Source organism: Neltuma alba, unplaced genomic scaffold, assembly GCF_004799145.2.
Source record: "Neltuma alba isolate B1F8T4 unplaced genomic scaffold, ASM479914v2 tig00004371_pilon, whole genome shotgun sequence".
Lineage (NCBI taxonomy): Eukaryota > Viridiplantae > Streptophyta > Magnoliopsida > Fabales > Fabaceae > Neltuma > Neltuma alba.
Window position 1 is genome coordinate 1 of NW_021633679.1, and position 19894 is coordinate 19894.

General features: G+C 35.0%; 3 protein-coding genes across 3 annotated transcripts; 1 reads left to right on the top strand and 2 right to left on the bottom strand.

Moving 5' to 3' along the window:
* Nucleotides 1–18: 18 nt before the first annotated feature.
* Nucleotides 19–1585, bottom strand: LOC114744466 (uncharacterized; the record flags this gene model as incomplete). Its single annotated transcript, XM_028932640.1, has 3 exons — nucleotides 1234–1585; nucleotides 1088–1125; nucleotides 19–353 (listed from the first exon to the last, which is right to left on the bottom strand). Coding segments are annotated over exons 1-3 (400 nt in total), but the record flags the coding sequence as incomplete, so codon positions are not given.
* A 1329-nt stretch (nucleotides 1586–2914) lies between these two features.
* Nucleotides 2915–6013, bottom strand: LOC114744475 (protein CbxX, chromosomal-like). Its single transcript, XM_028932653.1, is given in 8 exon segments — nucleotides 2915–3251; nucleotides 3254–3473; nucleotides 3559–3698; nucleotides 4103–4419; nucleotides 4491–4600; nucleotides 4872–4970; nucleotides 5082–5192; nucleotides 5839–6013. Coding segments are annotated over 8 exon segments (1449 nt in total). The 5' UTR covers nucleotides 5977–6013; the 3' UTR covers nucleotides 2915–2937.
* A 6642-nt stretch (nucleotides 6014–12655) lies between these two features.
* On the top strand, nucleotides 12656–16530 carry LOC114744462 (probable chlorophyll(ide) b reductase NYC1, chloroplastic). Its single transcript, XM_028932633.1, is given in 11 exon segments — nucleotides 12656–12879; nucleotides 12882–13036; nucleotides 13341–13419; nucleotides 13699–13834; nucleotides 14034–14108; nucleotides 14231–14426; nucleotides 14834–14902; nucleotides 15039–15178; nucleotides 15309–15431; nucleotides 15652–15844; nucleotides 15997–16530. Coding segments are annotated over 11 exon segments (1524 nt in total). The 5' UTR covers nucleotides 12656–12707; the 3' UTR covers nucleotides 16183–16530.
* Nucleotides 16531–19894: the final 3364 nt, after the last annotated feature.

Below are 19894 nucleotides of genomic sequence, written 5' to 3' on the forward strand. Positions count from 1 at the left end.
AGTGAGAGCAATATATGCAATCCCCAAGCACTGTATTAAGAGTAGGCTCCACTATGTAAGTCAGAAAAATGAAGGGCCCAACCTGGAGCAATTTGAAGGTCTCATAGTCAAGATCTGCATGGTACCAATTTTCAGCTTCGTAACTCAGAGAGTCTAATTGGAAGTCAAGCATGAGAATTTGAGCCATCCATCGCTGGATGCATCCCAAGATGTTTATACCCTTAGCGCCGGAGCCTCTCACCCTTGCTTTAGGGATAGTGTTTCTTCTACTTTCTATACTTTCCCTGCTAGCTACCATTTCATAAAGTACGCAATCATAGGATTCAAGTAAATTTTGGAGGGCTGTAAAATACCTGTTTGAAGAAGAATCAGGAGCACCAAAATTAATTATTTCTCAAGATAGACATAGATTAAGTCGGAGCAACTAAAAATACTAGTGACTCTTGATAAATAAATTAAAAACAGTCAAAGACAAAGAAACCAATTCTGTCACCCCCAAAAAAAAAAAAAAAAAAAAATCAATTCTATCAATACTTCGTTAGTGCAAAGGAATTCGCCTCTTTATCTTTAAAGATACTCTTTAGTCATTTATGGCAACTGGATGTCAAATGATGGAATTAATTTGGAAGAAGTGATAATTTTGTACCCCACTCATTATGAGTTACCTACCACATTTTGTAGTCAGACAGTAGAGGTATCTTTAAAAATCAAGCTAATACGATGTGCATAGTAGACCTATGATTGACATGAGTAATGTCACTAACTCCTAATGTTAGACTGCATTTAGATAATGATAAATCTAAATTCCTCCTCACACATGAACCTTCTAAAGCGAAATTTTTTGTGTGACATTGTTTATCTCATCACTATTTGCCAGGGATAAATAAGAGAAGCCTTCATTTGCCGAAACCTCAACATCTACCATCCTTTATCAGCAACAGGACTCCATAACTTTCCATTATTCTTTTAGATTACAAATGTCATATGCACTTCATTTTTCTATGTCAACTACTAATCCGACAATCCCACAAGGATAAGCTGCTTTCAGAACTAAAAAACAAAAAATTGGGAAGCTAGACAGACTTACTCCTTATCTGCGATGTGAATTGTTGAAACTAAATCAACCTACACCACCAGATAGTGCAAAAGATAATACACAATAAATCAGTTCATTCAAAAAAGAAAAAGAAACGAAAAAACCATCGTTGAGCAATGGAAAGTCTTAGTTCGCACCTGAAAAAAGGGTACAATAGAGACCATGGGAATTTCTTCCTGTAGCTCACTATTGCCGTCTGCAACTCTCCACTCCCTCCATCGATTCCTCGCTTGAATCTCAGGAAATCCGCCATGGAGGCGTTTTGCCAGAACTTATCCGCAGACTCATCTTCTACAACTTGTTTGGAAGAAGAAGCTCTGACAATTGAGGAAAACGGAAGAGAAGTGTAGAGTGAAGAGAACTGAAACGGGGTCTAGTAAATTTAAGGCCTCGTCTAGAGGAATGGACGGTTCTGATTCTAATGGAAGTGGAAGTAGAAGGGGAATCGAGATTGGAAATCGAAGGAAACGAAGATGAAGAAGGGATTACAGATAAGAAGTAAGCACCATTCTTCTTCTCTCCCAAAGGTAAGAGAAGGAGGCGTTCGGATAGCCAGAAAAATTGGAACTTTTTTCGGGCCTCGAAGATCCTTTCCCTCGTAAATTACTTTAATTACGGTTAACTGTCGATTTGTTTGGTTGGGTTCCTTACGCACTCTTCTTGCTGCCTATGTCATAGAAAACAAATCTTGTAGGTCTTAACAACTTTAGGCTCGTACGCAATGTCCCGTTCTTCCAATAATTAGGGACCAGAAGATGATTGTTCTTCCAGATTCCTGCTCCACTAAACTACATAGAATTCATCGGGAACTATTTTATAACAACATCAATTTTAAGCATGTTTGTTTTCGTTACAAACTTGTCTCATTTTAATTCTTATTTTTAGGAATTTTTAAAATAGAAGTTATATACTTATATTTCAACCACATCCTCAGCCCTCAACAATGATTTTTTTTTTTTAAATACATAAATATTTAAAGTAGATATTTTCTTGCTTTATATATTAGCGTCCTCGTTTCGTATCTCCAAGTTTGACCCCAACCATTTTCTTCATTTCTTTTACAAATTAGATTCCAACTAAAATTTTCGTGCTTTCACATCTTATCACTTCTTCTCACATACTCTTCACAATTAACTAGATTGTAGGTTCATATTTCCAAAGTATAAATATACATCGTAACATAGAAAATTATAATACATTAATTATTAGTTAATATTATACTACCTCCAATCGTTGATATAAGAACTAATAGATTAATTTGAATAGATTAAAAAAATTAATTAAGTTAATTATTTGAAATAAATAATATTATCTTTCCTAAAATATATGTAATCATGTGTATTAGCTAGATTATCATTTGATAAAATACACATTCAACTACTAAAAAATTATCTTGAAAGAAAAAATATAAAAACAAAGTAGATTAAGATTTTATATTTATAATCAAAATAAAAATTAAACTAACTCTTATATTAACGATAGAAGTAATAATACAATAAAATAACAAAGAAGCATACATATAAATTAAAATTAAACCAGGCATGATGGGGAAATTACCCTTCGCCAAGATAAAGAAAATGTTGAATTTTCCGAGTAAGCACAAACATTAAGAGATTTATTGCTCACTTGAGAAAAATAAATCAGTTACAAAGAATACAATGGATGATGCAAATAAAGCAAAGGGCACAATAAGCCCAGCCTATATATACTACAACATAATCAATTACAAAACTAAAGATACAAAAGAATTTCCACAATAATCGGCAGCATCCAACTGTATGAATGGATATGTATGCTGAAATATTCCTCTTCAAATATTATCAGATTTCAGAATATGTCGCTTACTGTGATAATATGCAAAGTCCAGCTTCTAAATCTACCAGTGTGATGGTAAGAAGTTCTTCTGTATCTATACAATCAAAGCTAAGCCTGAGATCCAAATTTTCCCTAGCATTAACCAACATAGTGTCCACCAAACCCCCATTCATTTCCTCGCGTTGCTTTTCTGTTGTTTCCCTTTCTATCAATGCTGATACAGCTTCTACACTGCAAGAGTTATGCAGCTTGAATCCATACAGCAAGCTTTCTGCTGCTTGATTTCTCATCTTGATGTGGAGGATTTCCGCTAGTTCGGCCGAATTGAAGTCGTTAAATGGAAGAACTTGGTCACCCGCCTGCAGAAACCTTCATTTGAAGCGATCACTCGCTTCATTGGTTCACTGTATCCTGCAAAGATAACCACGATTTTTCCAGAGTCCATGACAGACATAATCTCCTCTAAGGCTTCCAATCCATAGTCCTTATCATCTGCCTTCTGCATTGGTATCAATCTATAGGCTTCATCCACAAATAGGATTCCCCCTTCTGCTTCTTTTATCTGTATAAAATTGGGTGATGCATGGTGGTCAGGTTTGATTTCTAAAAGAAGTATGCAATTAAGGATTTCAAAGCCAGTACCATACCTTCCTCCTGGTCTTTGGACCGGTATGACCAACAAACTCTCCAACCAAATCAGTTCGTTGTACCTCAGTCACTTTATCAGTTGGTAGAATTCCGACCATATGGAGTAATTTACCAAGGATCCGAGCTACCATTGTTTTACCTATTGAATATAACAATCAACTTCAATGACTAGAGGAAACAGTACAAAGAAAATGAAATATAACCGAGTAAGTGCACAATGAGAAGGCAGCCAAGATTGATACAGCATTATTTCCATTATATATACGGTTAGATCATTGAAGAATGAAATCAATCTAAAATGTCATGCACTCACATGCACTGAAATCAATCACCAACAGTTAAAAAAACAATTAAAAAGAGAAGTACTAGGTTGTCGAGCTGTTTTTAGCTTCCAAACATGGAATTGATGAGAAAGGGCTACAATGGCATAATATCATGGGCTAAAAGAGAAAACAAGGATATATATAACTTCTGAGTAAGATATCTTTCCAACACAGGTTACATGTGAAAAAGTACATCTCAGAAAAATCTATAATGAATAACCTGTTCCAGGATTTCCAAGGAAGGCCATATGTGGGGGTCTTCTGGGGCCAACTTGCAGACCAAGCGCTCTACGTCTCTCATCCAAAAGCATCCCCTTTGCCCACTTTCTCAATTGTACTTTTAAATCATGTAGCCCCACAACATTTGCAATTTCATTTTCAAGCTCATCCATTTTAACTTTGGATTCACCGCATGCTTCAATAGCCCGTCTCCTTCTCTGTTCTTCAAGATGCTGCTGTAAAAGTCCCCTAAGTTTCTTACTTTCAGGGCCTTGAGAAAGGTGATTTAAAGGAGTCATCCCCTCCTGCAATTCATAGCTTTGAGAATCAATCAAAACCTTTCAAAAAGATGAAAATATAACTTTGAAACATCAATGCACATTTACTACATTGTCCTTGCACTGCAATCAGCATTGTACTCAAGCAAGGTTTTCACAGTTAAGCACTCTTCAGCCCGTAGAGAGTACCAGACGGCAAGATGTAGAGGCGTCATACCGTTCTGCAAGAGCACACACAGGGGGAAAAAAAGAGTCAGATAGAACATTTAAACAATTCATTTATTGCTTTTGACCTGGAGCAGGGTTAAGCTTTGCACAGAATTCCAAGAAAAAAGGAACAGAAGAAAGACGAAAAAAGGATATGGCAGCAGGCAAGCAGCTCAAAACCATGGCATGGCCTGGGTGGCTTAGGAATCATGTTTCTACAGTAATATCGTGTGTGCGTGTTTGGGGGGGGGGGTATTAAATAAGAGAGGTGACAAGAAAATTCACATTTGCTTTAGCTTCAATAAAAGCACCATGAGCGAGAAGTAACTTCGTCGCTTCATTGCATCCATTCTTTGCTGCCATGTGCAATGGTGTCTCTCCATACTACAAAAACAATGCAGAAAAACTTCTTAGGAGAACATTCACTTATACTCAAGACCATAAAGCTTGACATTTAAACAAGAAATTTAAGAAAAATTATTATCCGGTTCCTACCATATTCTTGGCCTCCAACTCAACTTTATCAGGTCCTTGCCAATTGAGAAGAAATTTAACTACATCAGTCCTATTGTGGCCAGCAGAAACATGAAGTGGAGTCTGAGCCATCTGCATCAAAGATAGGTTGGATCCTCAGACATGAACTAGGAAGACGACAGGAGTGGACATATGGAATCCAATAAAGTGAAGACCATATAGCCAAGCGATATAGTTCAATCTCACAAGTCAAGCATCGGGCTCTTTAAAATTTTATTACACGAAGATTCATAATTGTAAGTTAAGGAATGATAGACAGTTCAGTGAATAAATTTAAAAAAGCTCCGCACCGGAAACAGCTGACTCAGCTTTGATCAAGATGTCTTGCCCCAAGTGGCTTGCAATCAACATCATCGATGTTGATAGCATATTCAACGCGCAAAGCATTATATTCATCTCACATTTTCCTTTTGATTCTTAAACTTGCTGGCGAATTTTAATAATGCCAACCCTACGCTCAGAAATCATAACCAAGGATTACAAGGTACCGCATCCAAACTGTCATTTCTCAGCTGGACTTTTATGCCGTACCAAGTAGATCTGAATTCATTTGCATAGTAAATCCCCAACCGACACAAAAGCAAGCATTATAGAGGACAAAAAAAGAATCTTTCTAATCCAGAATTCTCATACAACAAAATCAAAGAAAACTTTGGTCCAAAAAGGAAAATGGTGAAATGGTGGAAAAGCAATGAAGAGAAGTAAAATGAGATCTTACAACAGGGTTTCTCTCGTTGAGGAGAGACGGGTTGTCTCGAAGTAGCCTCTGGAAGGCAGCAAGGTCCCCGGAATGAGCGTAGGCATGGATGGTGGCCGGCTTAGCAGATCTTAGCCGTTGATCCTGAGACTTCTGCATCTTGAATGCGAAGGAACAACGGCAGAATTGGGAAATGCAAGAGAGAGAGAAAAACGAGAATGAAAGTCAAAACAAGTTTTGGATTTTCTTATCGGGGTTTGAGTCTTCGGACGCGAGTGTGAGAATATGGAGGAAATTCGAAATCCCCCACGCCCGACTCTTGCGTTCCAAATCTTGTTTACACTGCCCTCTCGGCCTATCATATTCCTTCCATTTCTATATTACTCCTTGCAGAAGCATTTGACGATTATGTCCCCGCCGTCCTTCTTCGTCCACAGATCAAAATAGCTGCTGGCCACAGCTGTAACGCGAGCACTCTTTTTTTGGCCACAGGACAGAGGCATCATTGTTGGCAACCACCCACTTCCTTCCTCTATCGCCATCTTCTCCTAATTTTTTTGGCCCATGTTTTTGGGGCAAAAAACGTTGTCAATATAAAATATTAATGGTCTTAAATATAAAAAACTAATTAATTAATTTGAGTAGATTAAAAAAATCAGTTATCATTACTAATTAAGTTTATTGACTAAAACTATTATTATTAGAAAGACTATTTTAGAAAAAAATAGATAAATATAAGAAATAAAATAGACTGTGGTCTTATATCTAGGATCAAAATAAAAATCAAACAATGTCTTACATTAAAGACTGAAGATAGAAGCATTTTTTTGTTTTGATAAATTTGTCTTCCCATATTCTAATTTTACAAAAGCATTATTTTTGCATATAATTTTTTATAATTATAGATTTGCCAAATGAATACAATAGTAATTGATTATTGACTAATTTTGAGTGGGGTATTTAAACATCGAAATTAAATTATTTAGATTTGAATATTATGCTATGTAATTTACTAATAATATCCTCTTCTAAAAGTTTTTATCCGACAATTTAATGTGTAAAAATAACATACGAAATTTAATAATCACATTACTATTTCTTTGACTGAGATTGATCCAGTGTTTTAAAGGTTAAAAAAAAGGAAAAACTAATTTAGAGGTTCTTATTGTTTGCCCAATTTTAAATCAGGTCCCTATATATATATATATATATCTGTATATATAAAACTAGATCCTTTAACTTTGTACAGTTAGATTTGTTAGACTCTGTAGTTAAGTAAATACTAAGGTTCTGTTTGGTACGCAGGACGAGAGGCTTGGGATTGGGTCAGGGATTGAGTCAAATTGTATTGTTTGGTATGTTGGATTGATTGTAACCTGGACTTAGATAATTTCATATAAATGGGATTGCACAAGCCCACCTCTCCCCCTGGTTTGCATTTTCAATCCTGGGATTGAAAATTGCAGATTTATTATAATTTTTGGACAAGACTACCCTCTAATTTTAACTTAGACTCATCTTTCTCATCATCAATCTCCATTGTCGTTCTCGTTTTTCCTGCCACTCTGCTCTCATCGTTGGTCTAGGTGTTGCTCTCACTGTTGCTCTTGCTATCAAGAAAGTCGCACCGTCTCCAAGCAACCTTTGCTCCTTCCTGTGGCGTAAAAATTTATGACTTCGGTGGGTTTTTGAACTTGGGTATAAGGCCTTGCAAGCCATTTTTTAATTATTTCTTTGCTACTATGAGTTCAATGTTAGTTGATTTTTTAGCAATCCATTCACCCACCACAAAACGAACATTTTTCAATTACATTTTTTTCTTCATTGCAAAATCTACATGTAAAATTCTGAACACTACTACATTCAATAGAATATTTTTTTTCAAGTATTATACTCAATTACTTCTAGTAATTCATCTGTTGCCATGGTGATATGCAGATTCTGGGAAACTCTCCGTCACCATCAGTGTCAAAAGGAATTTCGAATATGTAGAGCATGGTTTTGGGGTCTAAATATATGAAAGCAGTGCAAGAGCTCTTGGATGGAAGACTACTAGCGCCTTTTTTATTTTTTTGATAGTAAAGGTATTATAGTCTTTTCATATTTTATAATTGAGTATTAAATGAAATTAATCTATCATTCCTTTTAAATATTACACCATACCAATTACCAAATATGATTATAAAGTTTCATTCTCACTTCCACTCCCAGTGACAATCCCAATCCCATTCCTAATCCCAGTCCGCCAAAATTCAGTTCTGCCTGCCAAATAGGGCCTAACAGTGTTAAAACTGTCGTTACCTATCTCCTTCCCCTGTAATCCCAAAAAGTTTCAAAGCAAAACTCTCCTTCCTGATTCGTTGTTTGTTCTTTGTTCATTACTCAATATCTTCGTTCATTCCTCCTTTGTTTTGCTATTGAAGCAATTACAGTGATTATGGCCGCATCTAGCCGCCGGTGGCTACTTCTCGTTTGTCTCATTGAAATTCTGCACTATTTTCGGCAAGCAAAGTGAACTTAGCTCGAACTCCGATCATCCTCCATCCCTGTTGGACAAGCATTCATTGGCCACGACGAGTTTTTCCAATGAGAAAGTCTTCAACACACTCAGAGATTGTTTTTCAAAGATGAACAACCTTCTTAGCGACGACCTTAGAAAATGGCTTTGAGCTCCAGGTTTTCAGAGGACACTGGATGAAGTTTAATTGGAGAGAGGAAAATAATTTGCCAGAAAGTCCATTTCTTTGACAAGGAGATCATGATCAAAGGGTAAAATAGCTATATGGAGGAAGTGAATGGGGATTAGATTTTAGATTCATCAAAAGGAGGCAGTGCGAATGCGATATTGTAGATGATCGGGGGATATAAAGTGTTAGAGATTACGTGGGTAGCCGAGCATACACTATAGCACCGTACTGAAAAATTTTCCATGGAAAAATAAAAATATATATAATAAAATTATTTAATGGTAACAATAACACCATCAATGTTTATTTAATAGTCTTTAATTCTAGGGACTAACGGATCCAATGGTGTAAAGTTAAAAGACTCCATAAAAAGGAAAAAAAAAGTTTAGGAATCTAATTCAAAATTAAAATAAATTATAAGGATCTTCGAATTAGTTTTTTCTATTAAAAAAAAAGAGAGAAGCGTTTTGACTAATTTAATGGCTGATTTGGTCACCAAAACATTTTGATAAACACTTTTTTTATATCAAAGGTGATTTTTATTATTGATGAATATTCATATTCTTCCCGCTTCATGTTCTGAAGTGTTCTTCGCCTCAAATCGGTAATTTCCTGTTGAACCTATCTCTATATGGTCTCCTTTTCTTCTTTCACTGTTTGGATTCAGGTGTTTGGGCTTCCCTTGGACTATTCTCTACAGAGGAGGTGGCATGGAAGATTGGTACTAGTTTGTTTGGTTCAGTTATTGAAGTCGATGATTCTTCTTGCAAACGTTTTCACAAACTCTTTGGGTTCTAAAAACTCTCCTAATTTGCCTCATACATGGGAAGCCTCCAGGGACAAGTCTTGTAACTTCAGTTGGAAGCGAACCAAGCTTGTTACTCCATGCAACGATAGACATACCAACTACTCATCGATCAAGAATCTCCTGGTCCACTTATGACCCGTGTTCTAGGAAGGATCATACTTATGACTATGATGTCGAAAAGCTTACATGTCCTAAGCAATCTTCTCCAGCCTTTCATGGAAAGCACGAGTATTTTTCTGCTGGTGGGCATGATCGTGCATTCTCAAAGAAGCCTACCAGGAAAGGAATGTCGGTGTTGGAGATTTGTTGAACGTTAGAGTGGCTTCATATCTACTGGATGAGCATCTTGATTGCAGCCTGCAAGTGTTTATGATACTAAATGGGAGCCTTTAAGTTCAATAGTAGCTACTTAGAGGTTCATCTTACAGAGCTTTTAAGCATCTTGATTGCAGCCTGGCTTGTTGCGGAGCTTCTGCCAAAAAGCTCCGCAAGTGTTTATGACTCTAAATGGAGCCTCTAAGTTCAATAGTAGCTATTTAGGATATGTTTGGAATGTCATTTCGGGCCTAAACGTGCATCCCAAATAAAAAAATTGGAGCTGTAAGATTTAGTAATGTTTGGATTCATGTTTTGGCAACATGATTTCTTAGTTTGAAATGGACTTCTGAATTAAGTTGCTCTAAGTTTATTTTTGGTTGCCAATGCGGTGAATAATACCGTTAGAATCATTAATAAATTAAATTTCTTCATTTTTAATAATTTTATTTTTCATATTTCATTTAAAATGGTCACATTATATACATATAATATTAGATATGTATTACTTAATAAAATTCATGTTCTTTTAAATTATTTTGCATCTAAACTTATTTTTCTATTAATCATTCAAATAAGTTTCAGCTTCTCAAATTGATTTTTCTTACAAAAGTCAATCTAAACACAAACCATTTACGCTATCAAATTGATCTTGTAGTAGTACTACTTTTGGTGATCTTTTACATTTTATCCTCAGCATCATCTTTCAAGCTCTCTGTGTTTCAGTTGATGTGACGGTTTTCTATCATTAGTATCTTCGGGAAGCTCTTCGGATTGCTCTTGGCTTGTGTTGCTGCAAAAGTGGTCGCATCACTGGCTTTCTATGGTCGTAGTATCATCTTTCCAGCTGAAGCGTCTGGCTCTTGTCACTGAGTCATCATCCTTCAGGATTCTCAGGGCCTATATGGTCGTTCAGTGTTCTTGTGTTTGCTTTCTTTTTTTAGTTTTTAGGTGGGCTCCTATGTTTTTATCAGCCTTTGCTATATAAAGGGTTTCATCAGTTTGTGTATCGTTTTACGTAGTTTTAATAAATAATCTTTTTATCAGAAAAAAAAAGAAAACACTAAAGAAAAACCATTCCTTGCAAGGCTTAATGAAGAAGCTCACTGGTAAACCTTAAAAGATCATCATTTTTTGAGGTTTTTTTGGGCATGAAAGTAATATAGAAATTGTGCCAAATTTTTATGTTATTGACCTATGAACTTTTTTAAAGTGTGCTTTCAACGAAAGAACATTGGATATCAAGTTATCAACCATATTAAAAAATATTAAAAAAAGGAAATCTGAAATAGATATTTACATCTAAATAAACGTAATATAAAGTGAAAACTGATTTAACTTTAATCAATTTTTCCGTTGCATAGGGCTAAACGTGTGATACGATGGGTTGACTCAATTGGGCTAAGGGTATGTATTAATAACTCTATTGGTCTAATGGTATATATTAATAACTCTAACATTATTTAATTAAATTTAAGTATTTTTAAGTTTAATTAAAGAACTCATTAACTAATAATGAGGGTTTGATCTAATAAAAAGAGTTAGTTCTTGACAACTTAATAAATAAAAATTCAGAATTTTGCTGAAAGATATGTTCATATTTTAGTATTCAATCGTATTTTGAATAAGATTGCCTTCAGTGATAGCAATTGAGAAGCAAAATTGGCTTTTCTCACTTGAGTCTTGATATTAAAATTCTTAATCTTACCTAAGACCGATAAATTCATTTTCACTCAATTCAATAATAAGTTACAGTAGTATTGCTTATAAATTTTGCTTAAAATTAATCTTTTAGTTCCTCTAGATTTAACTCATTTATAACTTGGTCTCTGAATTGTGACTCAGTACAACTCTATTCATATAATTTTGATCCAATTATAATTCAGTCTTTGAATTTTGACTCACTACAAGTTGAGTCTTATAGTTTTATCATTTTATATCTAATAAAAGTAGGGATTAAATTATATAATAAATAAAACTACAGATATTAAATTGCATCAAATCAAAATTATGAGAATTGAGTTTTACCAAGTCAAAGTATCAAAATTGAATGACTAACAAGTTAAAATTGTAAAAAGAATAAAAAATTAATTTTTTAAATCACTCATTCGCCGTCGGCCAAAAGACAAAAACAAAAGAAATCACTCGTTCACCTAGTTGCCCATAAAACGTCATCGTAGATCTCGAAGCATCACATGTTTGGCCGGAAAAGATCAGACGGGACCATTATGAATCACATATTAAAAATATAAAATAAAATCTATGACGAAATAAAACCAATGCATTCATACTTTACGTAATTATTATTTCCTTTTCTTAATATAAAAACTAACCAAAAATTAAATTTTATTTTAATTAGATTTCAGTCCACTTTATCTTCTAAATTTATGATTTATTTTTTAAAATATTTATATTAATTATGCATATTAAATGGGATTTCATTCAAAGGTAACTATGATTAAAAAATAGTTTAGAAAAATTAACTCATAATTATTACATGTATAACTAACACATCTATTTTTTTTTTATTGCTATATGTTAATGTTTTATTAATATTTAAAATGTTAATGACAAGAAAACACTTCATAAAATTGAGAGATCAAAATAGAAATGTATATGATATCATAAAGTTATATCAAACACGCAAGAGCAAGACAAGATGTGTTTCTTTTTTAAAAAAATCCCAAATTAAATTAGCATAGGATGAATCACAATCCAAACCGGTCGCGTGCTTAACAAATTACAGAAATTGGGTTTGGACTATTATCTCAACACAAACTAGTCGTGTGCCTAACAAATGCTCGAGCAAGGAAGGAAGGCAGAGACAGTGAGGGAACACAGACCCACATCGCCACGTGTCCTTTAATCTTGTAAGGATTGGGTTGCTTCAACGTGTGGTCGTCACAATTCTCTCTCTTCATCGCCACGTTAACGCTTCTCTATCTAATCGATGCTTACTCCTTGATATTTTACTTCCCTCACACAAAATTACAAATTTTTCAGAACGGCAACATTATAAATGCCTTGCCAATCTAATTTTCCAAGAATTTCGCTTTTGCTTTTGTGTTTCTCTGACAGCCATGGCCACTCTCGTAAAGCTACGATTGGCCCCAGAAAGCTTTAACCACCTCTACTTCAGTGACCCCCACCGTAGGACGTCCTCGCTCAGGCCGGGTTCTTGCCGTGATGGGCTTTCTTTGAAACCGTGCAAGGCCTTTAGGACTGAGGATGGAGGGGATTTGAAGGAGAAAGGCACCGGAATTTGAAGAAACATGAGGTGAAATTGAAAAGGGAAAATGGGTTTTGGAGTTCTGTAAATTCTATAATGTTAAGTACTTTCAAGTTGGGCTCAAAATCAGAGGACGAATATCGTTTAGCTGTGGCCAAGGTGGAGGAGGTGCTGTCCTCGGTAAGTTTTCGCTGGTTTTCTTTTTAGATTAAACTAATAGCATGTTTTTGTTTTTGCTTTCCTTTTGAATTCAGGTCAACTTCATTTTTAATTGTAACAAGTGAGTCTAAAAAGGTATTAAAATATACTGAGTTTGTTGTTTCCAAGGCTAACTCTTGCACCCATCGTGCTAAAGCCACTGAATAGTCTTGCTACGTAGGCACCTTAGTTTACTCTTTTTTCCTGGCGGTGTTCACTGAGCTGTTTTCCATTTAATTAAAGTACTTCCTCTTTGACTTTTGTGTCCTCTGTTGCCAAATACTAGATTGCTGTTCAAATTGGAAGATATATTGTGACTATGATGAGCACTGGGGTCATTCTTGCCATTGGATTTCAGATGTCAGGTTAGCTCCCATGTACATAAACTTATCTCGCATGTATTAATATATGTACGTAGGTATATGCTGTGTAGGTCCATGGGGGTGTGCGTGTGTGTGTAATATAAAATCTATAGGAAGTTGCACCATTTATTAGCTATAAACCAGTGCAGCTCCGCCTGGACTCTGCAAAGCAATGATCCACATAACTTATTGCATTTTGCCTACACAAATGTGAATTGAAAATTAAAATCTATCTATTCCTGTATACATCTCCGCGTAATATCAAATGAAAATTTTGTGAAGGTGGAGACAGTCAGTTAGATGCTCTGATATGGTATAGCTGGCTTGGAGGAGTTATCATTGGGACAATGATAGGTGCTAATATGGTATTGGAAGAACATTGTCGTGCTGGTCCACGTAATGTTGTCATAACTGGGAGGTACACTTGCTTTCTCCCATCACTGTTTCATCTCCACCATGAATATCTTCATCTGTGAATCCTTGCTCCTATAGTTTTCTTCTTTCATTTCCGTGTTATGTTTCAACCTTTGGAAGTCGCTTTGAGGATTTCAAAAGTTATGTACTTATGTTCTCATAATATGGTTTGTCGAGTCTTATAAATGGATTGGTTTGTACAGTACAAGAGGACTGGGTAAGGCTCTGGCTCGAGAATTCCTTCTCTCAGGAGATCGTGTGGTCATTACCTCTCGCAGGTGGTATTTTGGATTATGATAACTGTTTGGTTCAATAGAGAATGAAATGCATAGTATTTGATGCCTTTCATATGCATATTATTCACATAACTGTTTCTACTCTCACATTTTTGTGAAGGCAGTCCTGAGTCTGTGCAAGCAACCATCAAAGAGCTCGAGGAAAACCTGAAAGAGGGAATTTCAAATGCAGTTGGCTCATCTCTAACAAAGCTTTCTCATGCGAAAGTGATAGGCATAGCTTGTGATGTTTGTGAACCTGGTGATGTGCAGAGATTGGGCAATTTCACAGTCAATGAGCTTGGCCATATTGACATTTGGGTAAGTATGGATGTGATTCTAGATATGGCCTAGAGTTGAAATAATTGCGGACATTCCTGGTATCTGCGACACTTGATTCTTGTTACTAATCCTATGTTTTCAGCATAGCAATTCATGTTGGATTAGTTAATCCTATGGACTGTCGGAAGTCTCTTATATGAGTTTTTAACTTGGCATCAATAGTTGATATTCGAAATGATGCAACATTGATGTCACATGTCTTGAAGGGAAGGGTGATGCCTATTTTCTGTGCTAACAATTTTGTTATCTCTTTTCTGACAATATGGGTTTTCTCTCTTGATGAAGATGCCAGAATATTACAGTATTCTATGTATTGTAGAGAGCACTTTCTATGTTTCTGCTTCTCATGCCTTAACCCTGTTCCTTCCATTCAAACTCTGAAACAGATAAACAATGCTGGCACAAATAAAGGATTCAGACCACTGCTTCAATTCAGTGATGAAGATATCAGACAGGTACACGTTAATGAGTTGTTTTTTTGGTCTGTTTTGTTAAATTTTTATTTGCTTAATAGAAATTCAGTCTTTCAGCTATTATAAGTTTTAGCCACTCTTTTCATCTTCACTTTTGTTCGTTTCTGGTTATCTGTAGATTGTCTCAACAAATCTGGTTGGATCAATAATTTGCACTCGAGAAGCTATGCGTGTAATGAGGGACCAGGAAAAGGGAGGCCACATATTTAACATGGATGGTGCAGGTTCTGGAGGTTCCAGCACACCCCTGACGGCTGTGTGAGTAGTTCTCTGGTGAAGTTATTTTTAGATAACTTTATATATTCATGGAAATGTATGTTCATCAAGAATCATGATTATTTCAAATGATGCTTATGAGACTATTTTTTTTCCTTCTTCTGACGTCTAGATATGGTTCTACAAAGTGTGGCCTCCGGCAGCTTCAAGGATCACTGTTGAAGGAATGCAAGCGATCCAAAGTAGGAGTCCACACAGCATCTCCAGGCATGGTTCTTACAGATCTTCTTCTAAGGTACATCTTCATAATGAATCTTCTCCTGTTCTCTGAGCTTGACATCATCCTAAATTTTTGGTTTAGGAATTTCTGCTGATTTCCCCTCTCAGTTTATACTAATAAGGCAATGGAAACTTTACCTTTCCTGAAAAATTAGTAACTTGCTTGAGTTGAAAGCCAGTACAATGATGAAGATATGATTATTGTTTGTTAAAACCATTTTGTGACTTGTGTACAGTGGCTCAACCGTACAAAACAAACAAATGTTCAACATTATCTGTGAGCTCCCCGAAACTGTTGCTCGAAGTTTAGTTACACGAATGCGAGTGGTCAAGGGAACAGGAAAAGCCATAAATTACTTGACCCCTCCCAGAATATTGCTTGCTTTGGTCACTGCATGGTTACGAAGAGGTCGCTGGTTTGATGATCAGGCAAGTCACACTGGTCATAATGTTCATAGCTTGTTTACTTAAACTGTGTTATCGGTTTGATTCCCTATAGTCATTTATTGATCTCTTGACTATTCAAAAGTCCAAGATATCAAGTGAAAGCCCATGAATTGTTAAAACCCTGTGTATTTCAGGGTAGAGCATTGTATGCAGCTGAGGCAGATCGGCTTCGTAACTGGGCTGAAAACAGAGCCCGGTTTTCCTTCACTGATGCAATGGAAATGTACACAGAGAATACCTGGATATCAGTCTTCTCACTTTCAGTTGTTTGTGCCTTCATAATACTTTCTAGCACAGGCAGTAACATGCCTGGCACTTGACGTCTTGGGTGAATTCTAAAAGGCTTGTTTGCTGTTAGTGAAGAGGCAAATTGATGCCAAGAATCATGAAGAAGATAACAACATAGATGCACACCAAATAGCAGGTGGATATTTTTTCCCCCACCATATCAACGTTCTTAAGCCCTGACCTTTGGCTTCCCAAGCACCAGTCTCAACTGTGAAATCTTAAGTTGTGTATAGACTGCACATTAAATTAAGCTTTCTCCAGTCATATAGGATGTATTTCATTCATTATATTGTAATGGATTCTCATGTTCTCAATCCAATTCATGTATTGATTTATAAATGAAGCATAATTTTGTAGTCTAAAGTTTATCCGGATTCCAATCAATCCTATTGGTGCAATTTTAGTTGACTATGCTGCCTTTGACATTATCCTCAAGCTACGAAGGAAAAGAACAGGGTTGTTTCCAGCTGGAGAATTGGAGAGAAATAAGTTAAACCATCTACCATGTTTGAAATTGGAGAGAGGAAACCCCCTAATTTCCTCCTACTTTTCCCTCTATCCAAACATAGCCTTAAGGTTGTATTCTGTTCTGCTCTCCAGGTAGATGATGCATGTGAACATCATGATTGAATTACCCTGAATGTATTTTGTTCTTCTTATACTTCTTTATTTTAGGTCGATTCTATTATCAAGAACGTGTTCTCTGACTTCCATCTCGAATTTCAATGATTAGAACTTAGGTGTGAATCTTAACTAAAGAAACTTATCCATAGTGGGATTGAGGATGGAAGGACTGGAATTTTTACATGATTGAATACCTACTTGGGGAGATAACATGGCAAAATGCCCTTGTTGCTTCTCTTTATGCTCGCACATGTGCCGACAAACTTGCAACAGCTCTAGTTTTGTCAATTGGGTCAGAGAAGGTAGTGTTTGGGCTGGTTCTGTCGTTTGAGCCAGGATGGGACCATTTTGTCCTGTGGATCTCCAAGAGGGCCACTTTGGCCCACCACAGTCCCTTTATCTTGCGACAGGCACCCACCTTGCATGCTATAGTTCATGGCATTCTCATTTGTGCTCATTAATCAGCTTCACGTAAGTTCACTTGTTCATTATTATGGTTAAGTGTCATTTTTAGTTCTAGAAGCATTCGTGAAGAAGCTGTCGGTATTGAGAAATTTTTTTCACAAGTGTTATAAAAAAAAATGGTGACTATTACCATTTTTAATGAAAAGGGTTATATGGCTCCTTTTTACCATTTACAGGGCAACGTTTAGTAAAAATAACCTTTTTTCAAATACGCACAATTTCTTCGCAAATACTTTTAAAGCAGAAATGACCATTAACTCTTATTATTATGGTGACATCTGAATTGTTCAAAATACAGTTTGCAACCCATCTATATATATGTTTTTTAAATCTGAACTCTGAGTAATTTTCCTAATATTCTACTTAACACAATAAAGTTAAAAAAATGGTGGGGTCATGAATAAAAAAGTAGGATTTTGAAGTGGGATGATCCTATAATCACGCCGGGCCAAAGCATCATTGTTGGTTTGGTTGCTTTCCGTTGTCCTTGTCTCTGTCATTTAAGAATATGGGGGACCCTTCCCAGATATTCGATCCTTATGATATTTTTTTCACATATTGGGTCCCAACTAATCTATCAAACTCCCAACTATTTTCCTTGTTTTTACACCCCATACCTATTTCTCACCAATAATGCCCTTTTCACAACACATCCATGTTCTCTATGCTCTAGCTGCTTGCCTTCATGATTACTCACATCATTATATTCCATTTACATAATAATTAAAATGGATCTTGTGTGTGTTTAAATGAAATTCATTTGTTACGAGAGATTGTCCAGTTAATTTAAAATTTATTTAGTTAATTAGGAAATATCAAAATACATCATGAGTTTTTAAATATAAGAATTAGTTGAAGGATTTGTTTTGATTCTAAATATAAAATCCAAATCAACTTTGTCTCACAAATTTAATGTAATTGTTTTCCCAAGAAATCCTATTGATTGCATATATTAAAGAAGGTATAATTTCTAATACAAATGACTACCACTTTGTTTCTATACGTGAGTCACTTATACCCTATTCTTACATATTAAAGAATACATTAAATTGATAAAAATTTTCGCACTTGCCCCTATCAAAGAAAGGTTGTTGGAAAAGAAAAATGTTTTACATTCTCTCTTACTATTATTATGTTCAACAGGGGGATAGAAATAGAGTGGTAAAGAGAATATTGTACCAAAAACAACACATATTTATTATAAATAATTAATTAACTAATTTTTTAATATTTATAAATTAGTTATCTAACTTCAACATTTAGAATATAAGGGAGTGATGAATACTCTCCCTTCCTTGTGATGAGAAATTTGATGCTTTCAATAATTAATAAATATTTTCCCCTCTCCCATGTACTCATCATATTTAATAAGGGGGTAGTATGAGAGTAGAAATTAGTATGATGGAAACTTAGTATAATTAATAAGGACAACATTAAAAATAACTTGAATTTTATAATAGTTTAATGTCTTTGATTGTTTTTAATTGTTTATATGATATATGTAAATTAGTCAGAAGTGAATTATATAAAAGATTAGAAAGTATCTTTTAAAAGAATTAATGATATAAATAAAGATTCTTATATTATAATAAACCGTATGAAAAAGCGTTGCAGGTACTATATCCAGTCTCAAACATAAGTACTAGTTTGTATAAACTAGTTCTTATATCTAAAACACGAGCTAACATGGAGAGATAATTGGACTGAAAAAAAAAAAAACTGTTTTCTGTTTGTATGGGTCCGCGTAAGGCTGAGAGAGGAAACTAGAAAGGATTTTGGCTGAGATTCCAGAGGGAAAATTGAAGTTCTTTATTCTTATAACAAGTTAACAACCAAACAGAAGACAACGAACTGCGAGAAAAACGACAGAGAAGCAAAGCAAGAATAAAGATTCTGTGATTAAAATCCTTAATTTCATATTTTAGGGTTAACATGTTTCGGATCTAAACAGACGGATGTCTTGTCAGGGTAGGGTGGAATCATCAATTTACAAGCAAAAGTTCAAATTATAATAATGCCAATCCCATGTGATGAGTGAGGCTATTTGTTTATTAAACTCATGGATTATCTTCTTCTTCTTTTTTTTTCCTTTCAAAAAAAGTGAAAATAGCTTTGTGAATAAGTTTCCTCTTTATAAGGACATATCCATAGTCTTATTTTTGGTCGGCCACATCTACTAGTCTTTGATGTTTTAAGAGTTTTTTTTACCTATCTATTAGTTTTAAACTCCAAAATATAATGATTTTTTCATTCTCAAGCTGGATAAACCAAAGATATTATTAAAGTGTTTCTAAGAGTTTTTAACATTCAACTAATTTTTTAAGAAAAATTATGAAAAAAAGCTCTCATAAAAATTTTATTGATGAGAAGAATCTAAATCAAGATATGTAAACTGTGTACACAAATTTACAAAAACACCAATACCTTCTATGTATAAAGATTTATCATATTTTCCTTACCACTGAAATAAAGAAGATTTTTTTTTTTCATTTTCACCTTTTACCTTAAAAAATGATAAAATTATTATTTTTTTTTTAAAAAGGACATGAGTGGGTAACTTTACCAACTGTTCTATCACTAGCAACAAAGTAGAAAAGTTGAAGGAAAAAAAATAAAGTTTCAACTTTTCAACTCGTGGGCTGTCCTCGATTCAAA